We start from the raw sequence: 21,705 nt of genomic DNA on the forward strand, positions 1-21,705 counted from the left end.
AATGTTACACAGACAGACACAGGACTCATACATTAGCAGCAATGACAGCCTCCTTACCATTTTAACTTTGTATTTTAATTTTATGCAAAAATACTCTTGGAAAGCTTAGGATTTTATACTATGGAGTAAATATGTTCTTTATACTAATAGCTATAGAATTTGGGAATTGCTTGATTTTAAAGACAGCTTTACCTGGAGATACCTTGAAATAACAGACTTGCATTGTTTCCTCATTTCAACATTATCATCCTTTCCAACCACAGTCATCACAGGTACGTTTTTTTTCTTTTATGAAAAGGGAAGGAAGGAAGCAGTTATTGCTGCTTTTAAAGACTGTCTTCCCTCCACTCCCAAGGATGTATATATCCTTATAGACATTTTGCCGCGCTGAAAAAGACCTGAAGGTTGGTACCAAGCTGAAAATGAGCCAACAGCATACTCTTCAACCACAGAAAAAGCATACCTCATGCTGGCTGAATCAAGGGCATGGCCAGCAGATCAAGAACAGTTATTCTCCCTCTCTACTCAGTTCTGGTAAGACAGCAGCTGGAATAATGTGCCCAGGCTACCCTTTCACAGTTCAAGAAGGCTGCTGAGAAGCAGAGGATGGCTCTGTGGCTGGCCACCATGGCAGCTGGAACCTAAAGGAAACCTTGGAAAGAAAGGCTGAGGGAGCTGGATTTGTTTCATATAGGTTATGAGGCAGGGAGAGATCTAATTACAGCCCACCACTGTCTGAAGGGGAGTTAAAAAACTGTGGAAAGAAACTTTTCAGAGGGTATAACCAAGGACAACAGCCACCAGCTGCAGCTTGGGACATACAAACTGGACATCAGCAAAAACTTCTTCACTAAGAGGCTAGTGCACTGGAGCGTTTTACCAGATGAGTGGAAGAATCTCCAAACTTGGATGTTTTAACATTACAAGACGAAGCCACAGCTTTTCTGTGATCCATGATATACGCTGTATATACACTGAACAGTGCAAGTGTTGTAAGGAACAAAAAAGTCTTTCTTTTCCCAGCTGAGGTGATTGTCTCACAATGGAGCTAACCCTTAAAGAAAGACAAAGTCCCAGCAAGAAAAGAGTCAACTCGTATCTGCTTGTATCCCCTTACTGTAAACCCTACAGTAGGATTTTATTTCCTATCAAGCACCACACTGATGCACATCTCTGTAGGAAGTGCAGAAGGATGGAGGTGGGGTGTATGAAAGTGTGCATGCAGCAAGGACAAGATAACTTTCTTTAACTGGATGTAACTGGGATGATATACTGTGCAAATCACTCGTGCTCCTCACGAGGGTGCTAGGAGGAGGAGGAATGGCCAGTTTTAACTCTCTTACACTCTTCTCCTTGGCATGTCACCTACTTAACCTGTGTTAAAACTTACATTTCCTAAAACTCCATGGGACAAGATTATCAGTGGCAGCATTTTGGGAAATAGGTAGACTTTAAATTCATGTTTGTTGATGTGATGTGAGTCAAGGAAATATATGGAAATGATGCATTAGAAAATAAGAATGGAAATTATACCATCCTGCTTGTGGTACTGTTGTTTAGGCTTTATTGTTGTTTACTTATAGAACAGAAATATTATTTTGGGGAGGAGAAGAGGATTAGTATAAAAGCAAAATTTGTTCTGTGATGAAAATTGAAAAATATTTTCTGTGGACCTGAAGCAATTTATCTGAAAATGAAGACACTAAATGAAGCCACTTATGAATGGGAGATCCTACCAAAAAAAACCCAAGGCATTTTCATATTTTTCCTGGCTGTTATACCACAGAACAGATGATTATTTACCTTTCTGAATACAAAATCATTGGTTATACTCATGCTTTATGGAATTCTAAAAAAAAAAACTTAAAATCAGCTAGAATTTAGCATTAGGAAAACTGGTAAGTGCACACACAGAGCAACCACTCTCTCTTAACACTTAACACATTTAGCACTGTATTGAAATTAATGGAGCTTACCCATGGATTCATTAGTTGCCTGCATTAGACAGGAATGCTCCATTTATTCTAATCAGGCATCTCTGTCAAAATTCCAGTTCTGCTCAAACAAGATGAAAATCCTCCATGGAAAGCAAGTAAGCTAAGGCCCAGATTTGATAGGTATGCTCCAGTGACTATATGAGAACTGGGTTTTATAACTAAATCCGTCCACATAGCAGATGCCTGTGTCTCCAAACTCCCACCGCAACACAGTTTTAAGGATGCCCTTCCCTAAATAACACCAGTTTTCACCAACTTCCTCCCCTGTTTACTTTGTAAGTTGAATCAATCACTTCCATTTCAAGACTTCAGCCTGTATAAATTGGCATAACACGTTAGGCATCCCATTAAAGGAGATATGTAGAGGACATAATCCACAGCTTTCCTTATTCTTGCTCCTCAAATATACACAAAAAGCTCTTTCTAATTTTCAATGCCAGAAAGCTTACAAACACCACCTCTCAAACCTCATGTCCCCAGCAGTGCAGATGCCTGTTTGCCTTTCTCATTAAAGAAAGGCACATCTATTTTATAAGATGGAAGATAGCCCCTTGCTCACTGTGGCCATGCTCTGAACCAGCTGTCTTAGCACCACCTGTAGCCAGGAAGCACTCTAACAAAATTATCACAAGGCTGAACACAAAATCCTACATTTCACCCCTCAGTTGAGTTTACCAGCTTCTGCACAAGGTTGGGCTGATGTCGCTCACGGAGTTGGCTTGCATGTGGGTACTTCAGAGCACAATCTGGAGACCTATGACACTTCCTAAGTAACTACACAGAAATACCTTAGACAGTGGTCTGACTCCATCAGGGAAAATTGTTTCTGTCCTCTATTCTCTCTGAAAGAAAGCAATAATGATGCAGTCCTCAACGATGCTATATATTCTCACTGCCTTCAAGCAGCCCTGCTCCTACCTCTCTTCTCAAGGCTGTTAGCTAACAAAAAAATATAGCCAGACCATCTCATTCAGTGATGTGCTGCAATAAAAAAACATTGTTTTACTGCAATTCCACACCAATTAAAAAAAATGCACTGAGTTCTATGTTTTAAGAAAAAAATAAAGACAGACAAGCGAATTGAAGTGAGGAAAATTGCATTATTTACATCCACATGTCGACAATGCAGACCAGCATATTTTTGGCATGAATTTCAAGAAAATGTTCATACACATGCCTGCACCAATCAAAGAACAATCAGCAGTGATTTACCAGAATGATAATATTACTTGGACTGCTTTAAAAACAAAAAAGTATACTTGTTTCAAACATGAAGTGTTATGAGATTCCTTATTCTTAGTAGTGCTTTTATTGCACATTACCATGTCTTCTGTTGCTTACAGAATCACAGAATCATAGAAAAATTAGGGTTGAAAACGACCTTAAGATCATCTAGTTCCAACCCCCTGCCATGAGCAGAGACACTCTACCCTAGACCATGTCATCCAAGGCTCTGTCCAACCTGGCCTTGAACACTGCCAGGGATGAAGCATTTACCACTTCTTTGGGCAACCCATTCCAGTGCCTCACCACCCTCACGGTAAGGAACTTCTTCCTTATATCTAACCTGAACTTCCCCTGTTTTAGTTTGAAGCTGTTACCACTTGTCCTGTTGCTATAGTCCCTGATGAAGAGTCCATCTCCAGCATCCTTGTAGGCCCCCTTCAGATATTAGAAGGCTGCTATGAGGTCCTATAGAAACATGTTACCTTATATCTGGCTGTATTCTGTATAACAGACAAGTCAGAAAATAAGCAGATTCTAGCAGGCTGGTATTTAGGTTTTGTGTATAGGTATACCTCTTACAGATGAATGTGGTTTATGTTGTAAAGGAAAATAAGTTATATGAAGAAGAAACTAGACAGATGGAGCATTAAGCAAAGTGTGCAAAAATCCTCCAGGGTTTGTTTTAGCTTCAGGAGTTATAGGATAAGAAGCAAACATTTCCTAAGAATACAGTCACATGCGCACCTACACATACTTCATTTTAACTCTGAACTCAGAAGAAAATAGTCATCTTCAGTGCTTCAGAGTCAAAACTTTTATGATCTTATTTCACAAGCCTATGATATAATAGATTTTGACATATATCAACCCATCCAAAACATTGCCCAAAAACAAAGGCTTCACTGGATCCCATGAAGATCCCAACTACTACAAGACAAGTAATCCAGTACCTGGACATGTAATCTGATTTACACTGGAGCTAAGTGTTGCATGCCCTAGCTGTCTATGACAGCATATTGCATTCCTACTCCATCGCTGAAGGTAGAGAAGATGGCCACAGCCTCCTTTACACTCTCCAGTATTCAGATGATTTAAGTACAGGATGTTGTGATGATGTAGCTTTCAGAGCTACATTTTTATTTGGAAAATTAAGAAGCTCTAAACTGAAAGGCAGATTTTAGGACACATATGGCAGAGCAGGAAAGACAAGTGTGAGGAGAGGGAGTGAAATTTTGCAAGTGAACCTATTAACCCCTAAAGAATTAACATGGAGAACGTATGTGTAGTCTGGAAGATACGATGTGTCAGAATAGAGGTTTTTTTTCTGTTATTGTTGTGTGTATATTTTTTTAATTAAGGGGGGTAAGGGGAGGGAAGATGATCCAAAGAAGTCTTCCAAGAGCAGAGAGAGAGAGAGAGAGACAGGGAGAGAAAGTGAAGATGGTAATCTGTCCTGGGCCCACAGCCATCAAACCAGGTGGTAGAAATCGGTTTCTTGATGACAGGAGGGCAAGCCAGCCAAGGAAAGTCCTCTCCTTTCCTCAGCAAGAGGTCAGAATAGAAAGCTGACATAGGAAAGCAGATATCTTACTGCTGGGAGTTTTATCAAGAGCTTGCTACCCTGCTATACAGGGGAAAATGCTGTTCCTTCTCATGCTAAACTTATTTCACAGCTCCCTTTCTTTCCCTCCCCAAGTAGCAGAAGCCTCTTTCTGTGAGGGAAGCAATGGGGAACACCTGCTAGTGGGACCACTGCCAGGACACTCAATACTTGCCCTTTGCAAAGAAGCAAGAACAAGTCCAGAGAGTAAAAGTGCATGGGGCTTGGCTGTTTTGACGTGCACACAGGCATAGCGTGGATGCAAGGATTTAAGTGTGTTAAAATCTTGCACAAACCTTGTATTATTCTCCGTCCCCAAGGACAAGGTCTACCTTGGATGGAAAGCAGCCAGGCCCCAACCTGCTTTAGCCCTGTTTGATCAGGGAAGTTGTAATGTTATTATGATGTTATTTCAGAGTGAGACATGTCAAAAAATTCTTTCCCAAGGAAAACACATTCACTGTGATACTCAGGGGGACTCAAAAGCACATTCCTGTTTAGGAGGGGAGAAGTCATGCCATGTTTCACATTAAGAGGAAGGTTTTTCTTAGGGTGACAGGAAAGAAGGAGGCTACTGAATACTCTGATCCCAAACCAAGAAACGTTTATTACTGCAACAGCTGGATGAAGCACAGGACCCCACATATTGCCCCACATCTAACAGACTCCTGTAATGCATCAGATGTTCTATATTTATGTACTACCTATCTGATCAGAGTCCTGCCTCAAGCTGCTTTCCCTTGACACATCAATATCTCCCCCATGTTTTACAGGCCTGCTTCTCTTTCAGCTCATCAGCCCAGTGCTCTTTTTTCATTCATCTGTTGGGAGTTTTATTAACTGACCCATTTCTCCTGCTCAGATATAACAAGTCTCAATCACAACTCAAGTTCACTGGTGTAATGTTTCAAGGCTTTGCACAGCAGCTATACAGGCTCAACAGGCAGATATTAGATCATCCTTCACAGGTAAAAATATTCAATGAATATGCACACAGAATTTAAGATGCTTAAGGTGGCTATGAGACTTACACAAATCGTTCTCAGGTAAATGGGTCGGAGCAATCCCAGGCACAGCTACAGGTTGGGCAGAGAAGAGATTCAGAGCAGCCCTGCAGAGAAGGACTTGGGGGTGCTGGTCGATGAGAAAATGAACATAAGCCGGCAGTGTGCGCTTGCAGCCCAGAAAGCCAACCGTATCCTGGGCTGCATTAAAAGGAGCGTGACCAGCAGGTCGAAGGAGGTGATCCTGCCCCTCTACTCTGCTCTCGTGAGACCTCACCTGCAGTATTGTGTGCAGTTCTGGTGTCCTCAACATAAAAAGGACATGGAACTGTGGGAACAAGTCCAGAGAAGGGCCACGAGGATGATCAAGGGACTGGAGCACCTCCCGTATGAAGACAGGCTGAGGAAGTTGGAGCTGTTCAGCCTGGAGAAGAGAAGGCTGCATGGAGACCTCATAGAAGCCTTCCAGGATCTGAAGGGGCCTATAGGGGTGCTGGGGAGGGACTCTTCATTAGAGACTGTAGTGACAGGACAAGGGGTAACGGGTTAAAACTTAAATAGGGGAAGTTTAGGTTGGATATAAGGAGGAAATTCTTTCCTGTTAGGGTGGTGAGGCACTGGAATAGGTTGCCCAGGGAGGTTGTGAATGCTCCATCCCTGGCAGTGTTCAAGGCCAGGTTGGACGAGGCCTTGGGTGATATGATTTAGCATTAGGTGTCCCTGCCCACGGCAGGGGGGTTGGAACTAGATGATCTTAAGGTCCTTTCCAACCCTAACGATTCTATGATTCTATGATTCTATGATTCTATGAAATGATGCACTTAGTTCTGGGAACCTTTGTCCACACATACACAGGTGACTCACTCTATTGTTTAAATGAATGAAAGTCGAAAATCTTAAAGAATATTAAAGAAAATAAAGAAAATAAAATCTACTCTGTAATATAGGGCTTGATCACTAAATCAGGCCTAACTGTGCCCATAGCTAGGCCTGAGAGGAGGCCGAGTTGTTTTCCATCCTCAGTCTCATCACAGATCATTTTAGTTTCTGGAAAAATGTAATAAGGCTATTTTTTTCCCTGGTTTGCACTGAATCACAGAGTTGCCCTAACAGCTTGGGCCTGTTGCATTATGCTGCTGCTGTAGCCACAACTTTTCCCACTTACTCCCACCTCTGATATGCCCCTCAGCACTCGAATTTAAATTTTACTCACAGATGAATAGTTTACATCAAAACATGCAGCTCTACAAAGGCACAGGAAGCCCACTATGCACTTGTTGCACACCTTTCCCAGTACAACAGATGGATTCTTTTCCTGAATACTTCTCACCTGTGTGTCCCCACCTCCACTTCAACACCACAGTTCTCCTTTCAGGGTGGAATGCCTGTACAAAAATTAGTCCTTTAGGAGAGAAAGTGAAAAGTACTCTCCCCAAGCAATGCAGTTCCAGTAGGACACTGAGCTGTAGCAATGAGTGCTAACAGAGTTACCCCTACAAGGATCCTCAGTACTTCCTACCAACCATTTACCTAGTTCCTTGCACCAGCACGTTTCACCACACCTTCTATGGAGCAGGGCAGAGGACCTTGGGGGAATCCAGGACAAGAATGGACCTGTTTGAGCACCACTGATTTCCTCGGCACCAGGAAACGCATTCTTTTAACTTCCACACCTCCCTAGTCACCTGTGCCCCTGCTGAGCAACTGACTTGGCCAAGCCTTGTGTCACATATCCTGCCTTTGTGAAGGAATTATCTTCTAGATCAAGGTCTTCAGTGTTTTTGCTGTTTGTAAACTTCCCTGGGAACTGGGGAACTAGGTGAGATTATAAACATCACATTAAGCATGCCTTCAATCTGGCGTACTCCAGACACAATTTAAAGTTCTTGGTTTTATTCTATATATATAAACCAAGCCTTGTTTTGTTTTTTTTTGCTAGTGTAGATCTACCTACAGTTATGCTGTCAAGAAACACAGCCCATCAATCTTACACTGTATACAAGTTGGGCACCAGAAATGAGCACAAAACCTGCCAGTGAAATGGGAAGCTCACTCTTTTTTGAGTATTTTCAAGGTTGCTCTCCCACATCTACATGGACTTCCTACAACTCTCTTCTTATTTGTGTGCATAGAAGAAAATGGGGCCTTATTCTAAACTTAAATATTGAAGCACAGATGCCCTCCTAATTAATCCATACAGTTTCTGCCAAGAAATCATAAAGTTTTAGTTCGGTACATTGCTGTCCCAAGTAAAATATAAAGACCCCCTTCCAATAAGCTGCTCTTTTAGAGCTACAAAGCACCACATCTTATTATTTTCTTGTACAGCACCACTGTAGGAAGTCCCACAGAAATCAATCAGTTGCAAAAATGCCATTCCTTTCCACATAGTTAACATAAATCAGTGCAGATTACAGATTTACTAACTCAGTTTGTAAACTGTTCTGAACACACTTTCAGAGAGACATACTGATGTATTTCAGCACTCCAGCATCTGGGATAACTCTTATCAAAAATCAAAAAGACTCTACCTATTCCAAGTTGTTACTCTATATAAATGAACTGGAATTAATTAAGTCACCTTTGACAATTTCATTACCCTTCTAATCATAGAATCATAGAACCACAGAACCATAGAATTACAGAATGGTTTGGGTTGGAAAGGACCTTAAGATCATCTAGTTCCAACCCCCTGCCTCACACTGCAGGGATGCTTCACCCTAGACCATGTCACCCAAGGCTCTGTCCAACCTGGCCTTGAACACCACCAGGAATGGAGCATTCACGACTTCCTTGGGCAACCTGTACCAGTGCCTCACCACCCTCACAGTAACGACCTTCTTCCTTATACCCAACCTGAACTTCCTTTGTTCAAATTTGAACCCATTACCCCTTCTCCTATCGCTACAGTCCCTGATGAAGAGTCCCTCCCCAGCATCCTTATAGATCTCCTTCAGATACTGGAAGGCTGCCATGAGGTCTCCACGCAACCTTCTCTTCTCCAGGCTGAACAGCCCCAACTTGCTCAGGAGGTTTGTAGAGGAAGTAATCCAGCCCCCTGATCATCCTTGTGACCCTCCTCTGGACCTTCTCCAACAGCTCCATGTCCTTCTTATGTTGAGTGGAGCAGGTTCACTATTTTAAATAGAGATTCACTCACATACAAGCAAATTAATTACCTGAAATCAATATGCTGCAATTCTTAGGGCTGTGCCATATTTTTTTTTAAGAACTACTCAGGTACTAAAAATCCATGACAATATTTACAAACTTCAGAAGTTTGGCAATGTTGTACCAAAATTGTGGTGGGTTTTGCCCATCATTTTTCCATTAAAATGTTTCAGTTATCCAGTCAAGAGAGCAGAAGCAATGTGAAGCATGCCAGGAATCACGAGTAACAAATAGCAGTTGTAGCATACAGTTTGTGAACCATCCTTCCTGTAAAAATTCTTCGCTCAAACTATTTGGTGAATACATATGCATGATAAATACATTCACAGATCTCAAGGATGATTCACGTTTGACATGTGAATAAAGAAGTAAGACTGAATTAATCTTGTTCCCAATTCACTTAATAAAATTAAACCCTGCCAAAGTACTTCAGTTTGATTTATAAAGCTTTTAGGGTCTAATGTTCTGTGAGACAGTTACCCAAGATACCACCTCTTTCCTCCTTCAGTGCCACAGAGATTGCATGGATTGCTGGAATGGATCGACACACCAGATCATAATTTTTAGTGAAGGCATTTTCATGGGCAGGTCCAGTAAAGAAGTGTGGATTTACCCAGTTACTCTGGTAGAGGCCTGTTTACTTAACCTGTTTCTCATGTCAGGATAGAGAGCAAGAGTTGATACTAGTTTGTTTTGGACTCTTTTTTCCTTTTTTTACTCTATGGAAGTCTTTAAAAATTATATACGTGAATCCTGTCCTTGGGAAACACAGGACTCAATGTGCTTAGTAAATTAATATTCAATGAAATGAATGCACAAAGATCAATCAGCCTGGTAATGACACAGGCTTACATTTGGGCATCCTTATCCTCTGTTCATAACAACGTCATCAGCTATCAATTGCAATAAAAGTTGACATCAAACGAAACTCCAGTGTAGGCTATTAAATCTAAACAAATAGTTCTCCTTGAAGATACACTTGTTGTCTTTCATGCTGTTTGTGATTAAAAAAAAAAATTATCTGACCTGGAATCATGGGATTCTTAAGGTAGTAAATACTTGTCATGTATTTGTGAGATTATGACTTGAAGTATTGTGTTTATAGTTGGCCACATTCCTTATACTTGTATATTATTCTACAGTTTGTGACCTATAGCTTTAAACAGCTTACTGAGGTAAAACAAAATAGAAAGTGAAAGGTCAATGAAAGTATTACTTTTCTAACGCTTTCTAAAAGTGAAGACCAAGCATCAAATGGCCAAGGTGACAGATGAAAATTAATTTAGACAGTTTGTGTTTGTTCACCCTGAAATAATACTCCAAGCCTTACAGAAGCACACCCAGATGACTGATGTCTTCATCTATCTATCTTAAGGTCAATACCGCTGGGAACAAATTATAAGAAACTTTGCCAAGAGCTTACCCCACAAAAACCATCTGAAATAGCCTATAAATAAAACATGTGTGAAGGGATTCATAGATACATACTGAAGACTGTTATACACCTGAAAAATACAGTAATGGAAAAATAACTATTACAGCTAAAATTGAAGATGCGAATATCAGAAACCTGGAGTTCCCCCACATTTTGGTGACCCCTACTGCAGGTTGTTTTTAAGGTGAAGAACATTGTATTGAGGACAACAGGTCATCTCAGGGCCCTATGTACAGTCCCCCGCCACTCTCATCCCACTGGGGCCATGGGAAGAGGTGTCTCAGATGGCCGGTACCCTGGCCAAGGCTGTGAGATGGGGCCTGGCTGTGAGCCCTTGCCCTGCTGCCCTGGGAGAGATCCCAGCACTTCTGCAGCTGGAAACAGCTGGGCAGGGAGTCAGGATCAACTACTGAGCACCTGGCACTACCACAGCACTGCATGTGAAAGTTTGGCCATCCAAATCCAGGCAAGCACATACATTTTAAGCACCTTGGGAAAGTGCAGTAAATGTTTCATTAGTTCTCCGGAAGAAAAGGAAGTGTTCTATTTGTGCCACTAACCACAAAGCTATTTATAGCTGTTTTAAGGCTGAACTGGTTAGGTCAAGCAACAACATGCAATTAAAAATCTTGGAAATAATAATTTCTCTCTCCTACGCTGGTTTATACAGGTGTGAGAGCTGCCTGCAATACTTCTCTCATTGTACCTAGTAGCTTTCTGTTGTTCATACCACTAAACCATTAAGTATAAATAGTCTGCAGCAATAAACTATAAGGCAAATTCATTCACCTACTGAAGTACAGCACCTCATTTAGCAAAGGTGGCAATACTTCCTAAGTCTTCTTTAAGACTTCATCAATTTAATAACTATTAATTCAGTTATTAGAGAAATTGTCAAACCATCATAGAAAGGATAAATTCTCTGCTTGTACCAATGATAAAATCTCTATTGAAGTCAACATATTTAGCCCTTATTACACAATGTGATTTCTAAACTGTGTATTTTCATGCATTATTGAAAGATCTCTGAAATAAATTTGAGGGTGAGGGTTACAGTACTAATCCAGCTGGAAACACACAAATCACACGCCATGTGACTAAGCCCAAATAGTTCATGCTTTTAGAACTGATGTTTGCTTTTAGTTGTTCTACTTACTGCTTTATACGTTCTCTTTTGTCCAGCATGTTTTCTGATTTGTTCTCCATTAGGCCCAGTTTCAACATGCATGGAATAGATAATGTCAAAGAAATCTTCTACGACAGCTACCCGCCGTAAAGACAGCTTCTCATCTACACCTACTCCATCCTGAAAAGAAATAAAAAGAGAAAAGTAAGGAGGACAGGATGAATAGATAAAATTATGATAATCAAGGGATGCGTTTTCCTTTTTTAGCAGGGAATTAAAGACCCTTCCACTGAGATTTGAAGGTCACCCACCCTGTGAATAACAGAAACAGTATTGTAGGAAAGCCATATGGTCAGAAGGATGATACGGACCCTTTCAAGCAGTTCATTTTGACAAACCAGGGCATTTGGCCTCATGATAGAAAGGGATCTTTCACTCCAGTATTTAAAAAGAAAACAGAAAGTATTGTGCTTCTTTCCTCAAATGCACAAACAAGATTCAAAGGCAGAAGCAGTCCCAAACACATGGCACAGAAATGCATTATGCAGCTCTTAATAACAATGCAACAGCTCTTTTATTGCCTCATTCCCCTCCCAGTAAATCTGTACCCAGCATTTCATAAAGGTATTTAATAAAAGGTTTTAATTCACAGGTGACAGAGCTGACTGTAATTATGAATACAAAGGAAGTTGTTACAAACAATTTGCCCCTGCAAAACCTGCTAGAAAATATACTACATGAAGACATATCACAATATGAAGAAACGAAAGGGATTTTTTAAAATTTATGACTTTTACACACAGATGTCTTGTTGGAACAAGTAACAGAAAAGTGAGGACACCTACCATCTGATTTTCAAAACTGATAGTGCGACTGTAGCTAGAGTTCTAAACAGAAACAGTCCCCAGTGTCACTGAAATTAATCAGTGCAATTCAGTTTTTGTCTTTTAAATAGGACCATCCAAAGGAGGGATTCTGTTTGTTTGCTTTACAACTGTCTACGGATTTAATTCTAATGAAGGGGCAGGAATCGGGACTTTTTTTTTTCCCCAAGCAGGCACCTATCAAGCAGGCTGTATTTTGTAACACAATCTAAGAGTATAAAGAATAAAATAAGAATGGCCAATTTACTTGTACTCCAACACAGGATTTTAATTTAGATGTCTGAAGGCAGCAGTGTCACCTGACCTTCATGTGTATTTTAAACAATAAGGGCTCACCAAAATAAACACATTTGATATTGCCATTACTGCTGCTGTAATTCATGCAAGAACAAAACTAATTTATATTGATCCTTTTGTGACAAAACACACAGAGTTATTGCTGTAATAACCAAATAAAGGCAAAAGATGAGAAATTAAGAGTCAATAATTATGTATGACTCCCAGTTGCCATCCCTTTGCTCATAACTTCTTGCTAACTCATTCCAATAAGTTTGCTGGATGTGGACAAACATGATTTATTTTCCGAGCTGCCCTTATTTTTATTCCAGCCCACTTACTTTCATTTTTCACAGAGTTCATAGAATCTAAATAATCCAAATGACTCCAAAGAACCCCCCGGGGTGACACAGAGGAGCTCTGACACATTCCCAGCAGTGATGGAGAAAATGTCAGTGCCTTTGTAGCACAACTTCTTCAATGTGCAGGACTCCAAATGATACTGAGTTAGGAGGTGTTGATACACTACCAGCCAGACAAGTTTTGTCCTGTCCTGCTCCAGTATGTCCAAACTCTTCAGAGAGGTTCCCTGCCCAAAGCTACATGGTCCCTTCCATCTGCACAGCACATTGTGCTCTTTATCCCCAAGAGGCAGTTGGACCAGAGCAGAACTCCTGCACATGTGTGATCAGAAGATTGCCACAGTCCTGACAGAAGTGACAGTGTGGAGGACGCAGAGTGGAAGAAGATGAGAAATTTGAAGTGCAGTCTCCACCACAGCTCAAAGCTTCAGAGAGATCAGCTGGGAACAGTTGCTCTGAGAAGGTGGCAAAGTTCCTATCCCATGAAAAGTCTCTAAAATTTCACTAACCAGCTCAAAAAATTCTGTAGCATTGTGACAGGTTCTGCTACCGGCATCATTAAGAATTTGCTTGGCATGGCGCACCACTACTCCCACTATTAACAGAAATTGCCTTAGAGGTGGGTCCAACATAAAATCCAGATCTTTGCAGCTTTAACCTTTACAGTAATTCACATGTGAACTCCGTAAGGGAGCTCATCTTCAATCATTATTTTCTCAGCACCCAAACAGCACGGTGGGATCCCTAATGATTTCAAACACTCCTATTATGACGACAGTGTTATCTCACATCACTCTCCAAACACTCAGAAGTTTATAGTGTTGATTAACTGATGAAGATTTAATCCATTTATTACTAATGAGTTTTGTTTTAGGAAATTTCCTATGGGGGAGCTCTCTTTTTTAATTAAAGAGAAATACATTACAACAATATTATTTTAAAACCTGAGATGTCACCTCAGCAGAGCTGATACATGCAAACATCAGGAATACATTCAGAGAAGAAACTGAAAAATATAACTCGTTTTGCTGCTTTTGGTGGCCATAGTGTAGAACACTCTCTTTTGATGGTCCTCCTACCTCCCTCCCCAGACACTGATACCCAAAGGCAGGTAGGCAGGATGCTGGTGTGCTCTTGAAGCTGTATTTCTCCATCCAGCTGAATAAAGCAGTAAACATTGCTACTACTTCTAAAAATACAAGGCAGAAAAATCTGTGCCAAGTCTCTGTCATGCCTCCTAATCGAAGCACCAGAAAATGAATGCAAACTTTCCAAATCTTGTCAGTCAATAAGGGCAGGGGAAAAAAATGGTTTACACAGTCTGCAAACTAGTTTTGGTGAAGACAGTACTATTATTTAACATCAATGCTTGTAACTTCATCATAACTTTATCTGTGGGTGCCTGGACATGACTAGGACAAGCTTTGTTCTGTTTAGTGCTGCATAAGGCAATAAGGTAGACCTTGTTTCAGAAAGCCTGCAGTGCTGCAGAAGGTGCTGAGTTGCTGTGAGTAAGCTGTTCAGCCCATCTGGCAACTTGCAGTGCTGTGCAGAGATGTAAGCCCTAGCTGCAGAAGCAACACACCAGCTGAGTAATGTGAATAAGGTAGCTACACACTGAGACTTTCGATATCCCAGTACTGACATCCCAATAAGTAAAAGCTGGGCAAATGATACAACCTCAAATCTCCATTTAAATCATAAAGTCTTTGAAGTGGACACAGTCGTATCAAGCTTTCCTGCCATATGCCATTACACTATACTTTTATCCTGAAATTGCTATTTGATAAACGCATTAACAAAGCAGCTCTACTTTATAAGCTGGCTTTGGGTAAAAATTTTCACAGTGCCTAAGGGGACTTTTTTTTAGCCTCAACTAAGGCTAAAATGAGACAAATGAGGGAATACATGATAATGCTATTCAGATGTCTGAAAGGCTATGAAATGTCCACAAGGGACAGGACAAGTTATAGGCTTAAATCACAGCATGGGAGATTTACATTAGACATTAGGAAAAACTCAGTATTCATGTGGATAGTGAAGTACATTAACAGTTTGCCTGGGGAGGCTGTGGGAAGTATGTCACAGGAGGATTTTGAGACCAGGTTAGGCAAATATCTGTCAGGAATAGTTTCAGTAAATCCTGTCTTGGACAGACTAGATATTAACTGAGTTCCTTCTTGATAACTCTAGGACTGAGAAGCTTAAATGCCACTTTCAAAGTGACTTGGGCACTAACAACTCTGGAATAGCAAGGAGGATATTTATAAATCACTGAGGTATTTTTAGGACTTTAATTCATCATGGCAAGAGTCCAAGCCTCATGTTCAAAAATGACTTAGAAATGGAAGCCTCACTGAATGGTTCACTTCAAAAACTGGACCTACACTCTAAAATCTTCTAGACCAAGCTTCATGCTGCTCATTTCAGCCATCATTGAGATATGCCCCCACCCTAAACCAGTTGTCAGTCATCCTCTATGGCCAGCAGAAAGATGGGCACTGCCAAAACACAATTCATCCTTACAGCTGCTGGAATGGGTTCAATCTCTACCAGTAAGCAGTTACTTAATTTCACCCTTTGCATTGCAGGGTGTTCTGTGTACTCTTGGTTTTATATTTATTCAGACATTTTCCTATGTTCTTAGAATACAAATAAATCAATGCTTCTTTTCCTTATCAGACCTACAAATCCCATTTGAACTCTGAGATTAAGGTTAGTTGTTAATTTTTAGATATCTACACAAAAAAAAAAAAAAAATTCTGGACACAAGTGATGTCTACAGAGAGTTCTGCACCTCTCAGAAAGGCCTAAGGATCCCTTTGAACAAGGATGACTGAGGAAAGAGTCTCTTGCATCAAGGAGGAATCTACAGGGCTAGTGGGAGTAAAGGAGGGAAATAAGTTTGTCAGTGACGTGAACAGACAAAACTCTTAGTCAAGATAGTGAAAAGAGCTATTAAATAAAAGGCTGTCATTTTTACAGTTACTTTGTAGAGAAGAAAAAAATTTAATACAAGCCTTTAAAATTAAAGCCACTGAAACAAAAGTGCTTGCAATTCCTTGCTTGAGAATACCTGCACCATCTCATGTTGAAATTTCTTGGTGAAAACAGGTCTCATAAAACAGCCTCTTGCTTCATGAATGAACATAACTATCAGCATATTTACAGTGTTTGAAGAATACTCCTATAAACACATGACAGACTGAAATATAAAATAAAAGTAAAGGCTTGGTTGGTGGTTTTATGGAAAATGTAATATATATCTAATCCTTTGTTGTAAAAGCTTCAAAGCCACAAAACATTAGGAGTAGATGGAAATAACAATCAACCTAAATATTTCATTACACAACATAAATCACATACAAATGTAAGATTGCTTCTAATGCAAAAATAACATTTTTCTTGTACAACCAGTTCAAACAACAGCAGAGTTAAAGCACATCTGTGTTACCACACCTTTGCTGACTAGTGTCACCTACTGCAGTCTTAAAGAAGCAGTTCCCCTGGATAGGAAGCCAAGTCTTTTGCTGACTGAAACATTGCGCTCTGAATGAACAAAACATTTTGCACATAAACCCCCACCTTGTTAGTTTATACCTCGTGAGCTCCTAACATGATTGTATGTAGGTGTTTTACTCCCTTTGGATTCAACATAGGAAAACTATGTATAGCAACTGCTAGGAGGAACCAATGGTAATTTATATATAACTTGAGCTTTCTATACCTGTCTGCAGAAATAAGTCAAAATCAATGATCAGATTAAAAATCTGGTTATAGATTATTTCCATTATCTGCCTGCTCAGTAACTGTAAAAATATTAATATTTAAAAAGAGGGATGACCATTTCAGAGTGTCTCTTACTCTCACGGAAATGAGTAAATCTAGTGTCATCAGCACACCAATTTGAATTCCCAGGTTATCAGTACATCCATTTGAATAACAAACTCATTCCTGTCAATGCAGTATAAATCCAAATCCAAAACAGATCAAAAGCTATAGTGTTTGATAGCTACTATTAAGCAGCCTAAAAATAAATAAATTGATCTTTTCTATCCAGTTCCTAATGGAAAGTGTCTGTAACAGTGAAAGGGATATTTATTATTTGAGATTAATAGTTTCTGTTCCTCATTGTATGTTTGTGCAGCAAATCTCATCTTTTACCAGCAGATGGAGACAGGAAAAATCAGAGTTATATCCAGGCAGATACTTTAATATACGCACACCAGAACCATTTTCAGCTAAGTCCTCTCTCTGGAATGTTTAGAACAATAAATCCTACAAGGACTAAACCAGTAAGTTAGGATATGGTAGCAACACGTCTAACTAATTGTGGAAATATATCATGAAAATAAAGAGAATAAAGTGAAGTAAAATGGCAAATCAATATGTCATTTGAGGTAAGAGACTAAAACTAAGCAACAAAGTTTGGGGATGTTAGGAAAGCTGTAGGTGAGAAAGAGTCCTCTGTCTTGATAGAGGAGTCCAAGAGACCTAATAAACAGCTAGAGAGGCCAAATCAATATGGAGCAGAAGTCTATTTCTTCTCTCTTACATGAGTCCAGATGTTGAGAAAGCACCAAAGCCAAATCTCTGTCCATAAACAATAATGGTGAATGATGAGTACCGTTATAAGAATAAAAGATCCTACCCAAAAGGACAATCCTACTGGGTCCTTTCAGGTTCTAGCTCTATTAAATTAAGATCTAGCAATTGGACAGAATGGGTTGTGAAATCCAACTTGTCAAACTGCAAAGGGAACGTCTGTCACCTTTTCTTTAAGTGTAGTAAAATGGGACTGAAGGTTATTTCATGACAGACAAGATATCTTCAAAGGTAATCTTCAGAGGCCACTTTAGCATGAACAGGATAATAACCTGGACAGTGTTCCTCTGAGATAAATATTTAAAGCTCTTTCAGTACTGGAGAAGGGCAGAAACTTTTCTTTTTCATCTTTCTTCAGAAGTGTGGATGACTGACTCTTGTGTCTCCTACTGAAACTAAACTTGGACATGGGAAGCAAGGGGCAATTTCAAAAGGCTGCCTTAAGATAACTGCACTCAGAGCCCTGAAAGAATGGCAGAGAAGACCCCATTTTGGAATACAGGACAGGTAGAGCCCTGGTTACAGTTTACTCATCATAGTTAAGAGTTACTTCTTAACTGAGGCCTGAATGCTCTTTCTCCTCAGCACACTAAAACCTGATCATATTTTTCCTTAAGTGTTTAAACATTTTTACAACCATTATGAACAACAGTGGTCACAAGAGAGATAACATTTTATTATTTATGAAGTCTGTTGCTGCAAGCTAACCAAACACCAGGAGCTGTATCTCCTTGAGTAAATGAGGCACCAAAGGAGCACCAGGTCTGTAGAGCAAACCAGCTGACACCAAGGAGATGATTCCGCACCATATTTATTTCAGACTAGCTCTAACCTGATCCCCTGCACTAGACACCCACTTCTGGTTACAACCCAATAGGTGAATGCCTGGAACAAATGTTACTTTTCTTTCACTGAAAGAAATCTGGTTCATGCACTGAAAAAACACTGCAATGTGAAATGAAGCACAGCGATCACGGTCAGGAGCTTTGTTGCAAAGGCACACTCATTCTTCAAACTTAAATGCCACTGAGGATGCAGCCATAGCTTCCTTAGTAAGACAAGGAGATAGGAATTTTCACGCACGCACATTGCAGTGAGCATTACACAAACCAATGAGGAATATGCTCAGGAACACACATGGCCCTGGTATTACTAGGAAGAGCAGAAAGAAACCAAACAAAATCCTCTTCTTACATGGAGACCACATTTGCCACATTATTCCCTCTACCTGCCTCTCCCTCCAGCAAATACCTGCCTCCTCAGCCTGTTAAAACAATAGGCAATGCTTCTATCATTAGATGAAGTCTGGTTACAGCGGGCCTTTTTTCCTTTTCTTTATTTTTTGATAAAGAATGCAAATTCATGCTGTATGCTGTCTACAAAGTATGTTGAGTTGGCATATGTAACATAGGAACAATTAACCCAGGCATTAAATGCATCATATTCAGTGAAGAGTATAGGACAATTCCAACAGAACCAAAGCTAGAACTGGACAGAGAGAGAGGAAGAGCACATACAACACCTGTAGGGAGATGGAAGTTCACATGTCAAAGGTGAACAATTTTGGTCAATTTCTAACAAGAACAACAAAAAAAAATTTTTAGCAAACTGCGTATTTTTATTAAATTTAATTTAACTATAATTGATCAAAGAATTCCTAATTTTTAAAAAAAATCTCTAAAATAATTTCTGATCTTAGACCGTTTCAAAATAGTTTGTTCAAAAGTCTGTATTCTAAAAGAAGCAATAACTATTCCTCTTTTTTTGATAACCAGCTGTAGCCGTGTTCCCTGAAGGATGCTGCCTCTTTTCTAGTGGGTTAGTTTTCTATTAGAAACAATTAAGTTTTGACTTTGCAGTCTATTTTTTGTTTTTAAACACTCACTACAGTTCTGGATATCTCCACCACATTTTACTCACCCACTGCAAACTCCAGTAAGTAGCTAAGAGCTAATAAACCCAGGTAGGATATTAAGAATAACTGAAAAGGGAAGGAGTGTAACTGCCAAATTTAACTGAAGTTTTTCTTTAAGCTCACATTCATGATAAAAGTTTTTCTGTGTTTATTCCTTCTTGATGACTCATTAGATGATTCATCTAGGTATGCGGAACTTTTACCAGACTTCTGTAATTGTGTGAATTCTAAGAAATTGCAGTTTTCAAGCTTAAATAACTGCCAAGAACTTCAAGCTTAACCATGAAAAAGGATGAAAGCGTGTGAAAATTTATCCCATTAAAGTGAAGTTATTCTTTTACTGAAAGTAAAACTGAACATAGAGGTAAGTATTAGGATAGCTATAAAATAGGATTTCTCCTAACTGAGAAACACCAACAAAACTTCAAAGAAGTGATTCTAAGGCTGGTGGTAATCTTTCTGTGTACAGATCTCTTCAGTTGCTCAAAAAACTGTAAATACACCACAAAGCTAAGCCAAAAAATAGAAGGATGACAACTCAGTGAAGCACAAGTGACCATTGAGTGTACAAATACTGAAATGATATTTCCCTTAAACACTTCATGTTTTTCTACTCTCCATGCATTTTATCAGATAATTGTATCTGCCAATCTGTAAACAGTTACTGCAAAGGTTTTTCAGAGATTACAATGCCAAGCTAACTGCTTAGCTGGGGAACTGCCTTTTAGGTCTCCCAGGTAATCTGGAAAGGTCAGCTACTCATGGTGACTACTTCGAAGGGAAGGGACTTCAGCTCCCCACTCTGACAGTTCAGCACTCAGAAACTTTGCTTCTGAAAGTTCCTAGCAACGAGGATACATACAAAACTCAGGTTTACTTTCATCTCAAAACAGACAGCTCTCTGTATCAGTATAGTAATCTGGTGAGCATGAAAAGATTTGTTTTTCCCAAATCAAGTTACCAGGACAAAACAACTAATTCTCTTCAAATATTTTTTACTGTAGAGGCTTTTAAAATGAATGGTATGACTCCTAGGGCAGTCCTGTTTAGTATGTTTTGGCTTTTTTTCTAAGTTATAATATCTGGTATTGTCATCAGTTCAGCAAAAAGAAATGGGCAAGCTGCTAACTAAATGTTAACCCTTAATATTCCTGTCATGTTCCAAAAATGAACAATTACATAAAGTGTGCTATACTTCACAGGTATTCAAGCACTAGGGGAATGCAATGTAGATCTATAATGCCACCTTTTTTCAGACTGATGAAATGCAACTACTGTACGCCAAAAGTAACCTAAGACTAAAGTGAAGCTTAAATAATGAGAACTGAGCACCCCAAAGTGCTGCCTGAGAAATTAAATGTATGTTTTAAAATTATATTCCAAATGCTCACAAGCCTCTGATGCAAGGGTGTTTGCAGAGGGAGCTTTTCCCATAAATGACATGATACGCATGTGCCAAGAGTGACATACTGCAATTGGGTGCTAAGAGGATACCACACCGTAGATCAGCACATCTCAGTGACAGAAGTTCTAAACAAATAATAAATTGCTTCAAAGTCTTAATTAATTGGTAAAATACTTCAGAAAGTCAGAGGAACAGGATGGATCAGCAGACTGCTAATGGGACATAATGGCTTTGTGTCTAGAGCTCTTGGTGCCACTCCAGCAAAGGCTTTTGTCCCTTAAAGATGCTTACTCCTTCCACCTGCTGCCTACTGCAAGAAATAGCCCTGGGGTGGAAGGGAGATGAAGTGAGTGACCTAATCCCTCCCATCGATGTTTCTGCAACAGCTGTTCACTTGCTTATACAAAATGAGTTCACAGTCTCAGCACAGTTCCCAGAGGACAGCTGTCTCTGTCACCAAAACCACTGCTACAACAGGCCATTAGGTGCCATTAATTGGTAACCTCATTAGCAACATCAGTAAAGACACTGGGGATCAGATTTTAAGCTGCACTGGCACTGTACAGGCAGCTTATGGTAGGGACAGATGAGAAAACATTAGTGGCTTTGCATCACCCACACAAAACTTTGGTGCTGTTATAAGCAGGGCACTGGTTCAGCAGCCTTGTTTGAATGACAGCTATCCCCAGCTCCAGTGC

At 39.9% G+C, this 21,705-nt stretch overlaps 1 protein-coding gene and 1 long non-coding RNA gene across 6 annotated transcripts in view; one reads left to right on the plus strand and one right to left on the minus strand.

The window, feature by feature from the left end:
- Window positions 1–18,194, plus strand: part of LOC130592950 (uncharacterized) — a 57,084-nt gene extending 38,890 nt beyond the window's left edge. Inside the window, exon 3 of the long non-coding RNA XR_008970711.1 lies at window positions 18,046–18,194. This is a non-coding gene — a long non-coding RNA (uncharacterized LOC130592950). The remainder of the gene's footprint in view (window positions 1–18,045) is intronic.
- The window catches only part of NOL4 (nucleolar protein 4), a 202,768-nt gene that overhangs the window by 156,161 nt on the left and 24,902 nt on the right, over window positions 1–21,705 (minus strand). For all 5 annotated transcript variants that reach the window (XM_057397710.1, XM_057397712.1, XM_057397709.1 and 2 more), the window contains exon 2: window positions 11,591–11,740. In XM_057397710.1, the coding sequence (XP_057253693.1) occupies window positions 11,591–11,740 (150 nt within the window). The remainder of the gene's footprint in view (window positions 1–11,590; window positions 11,741–21,705) is intronic.

Source organism: Pezoporus wallicus, unplaced genomic scaffold (genome assembly GCF_028554395.1).
Source record: "Pezoporus wallicus isolate ANWC-B61680 ecotype Strahan unplaced genomic scaffold, APGP_CSIRO_Pwel_v1 contig_227, whole genome shotgun sequence".
Taxonomy (NCBI): Eukaryota; Metazoa; Chordata; class Aves; order Psittaciformes; family Psittacidae; genus Pezoporus; species Pezoporus wallicus.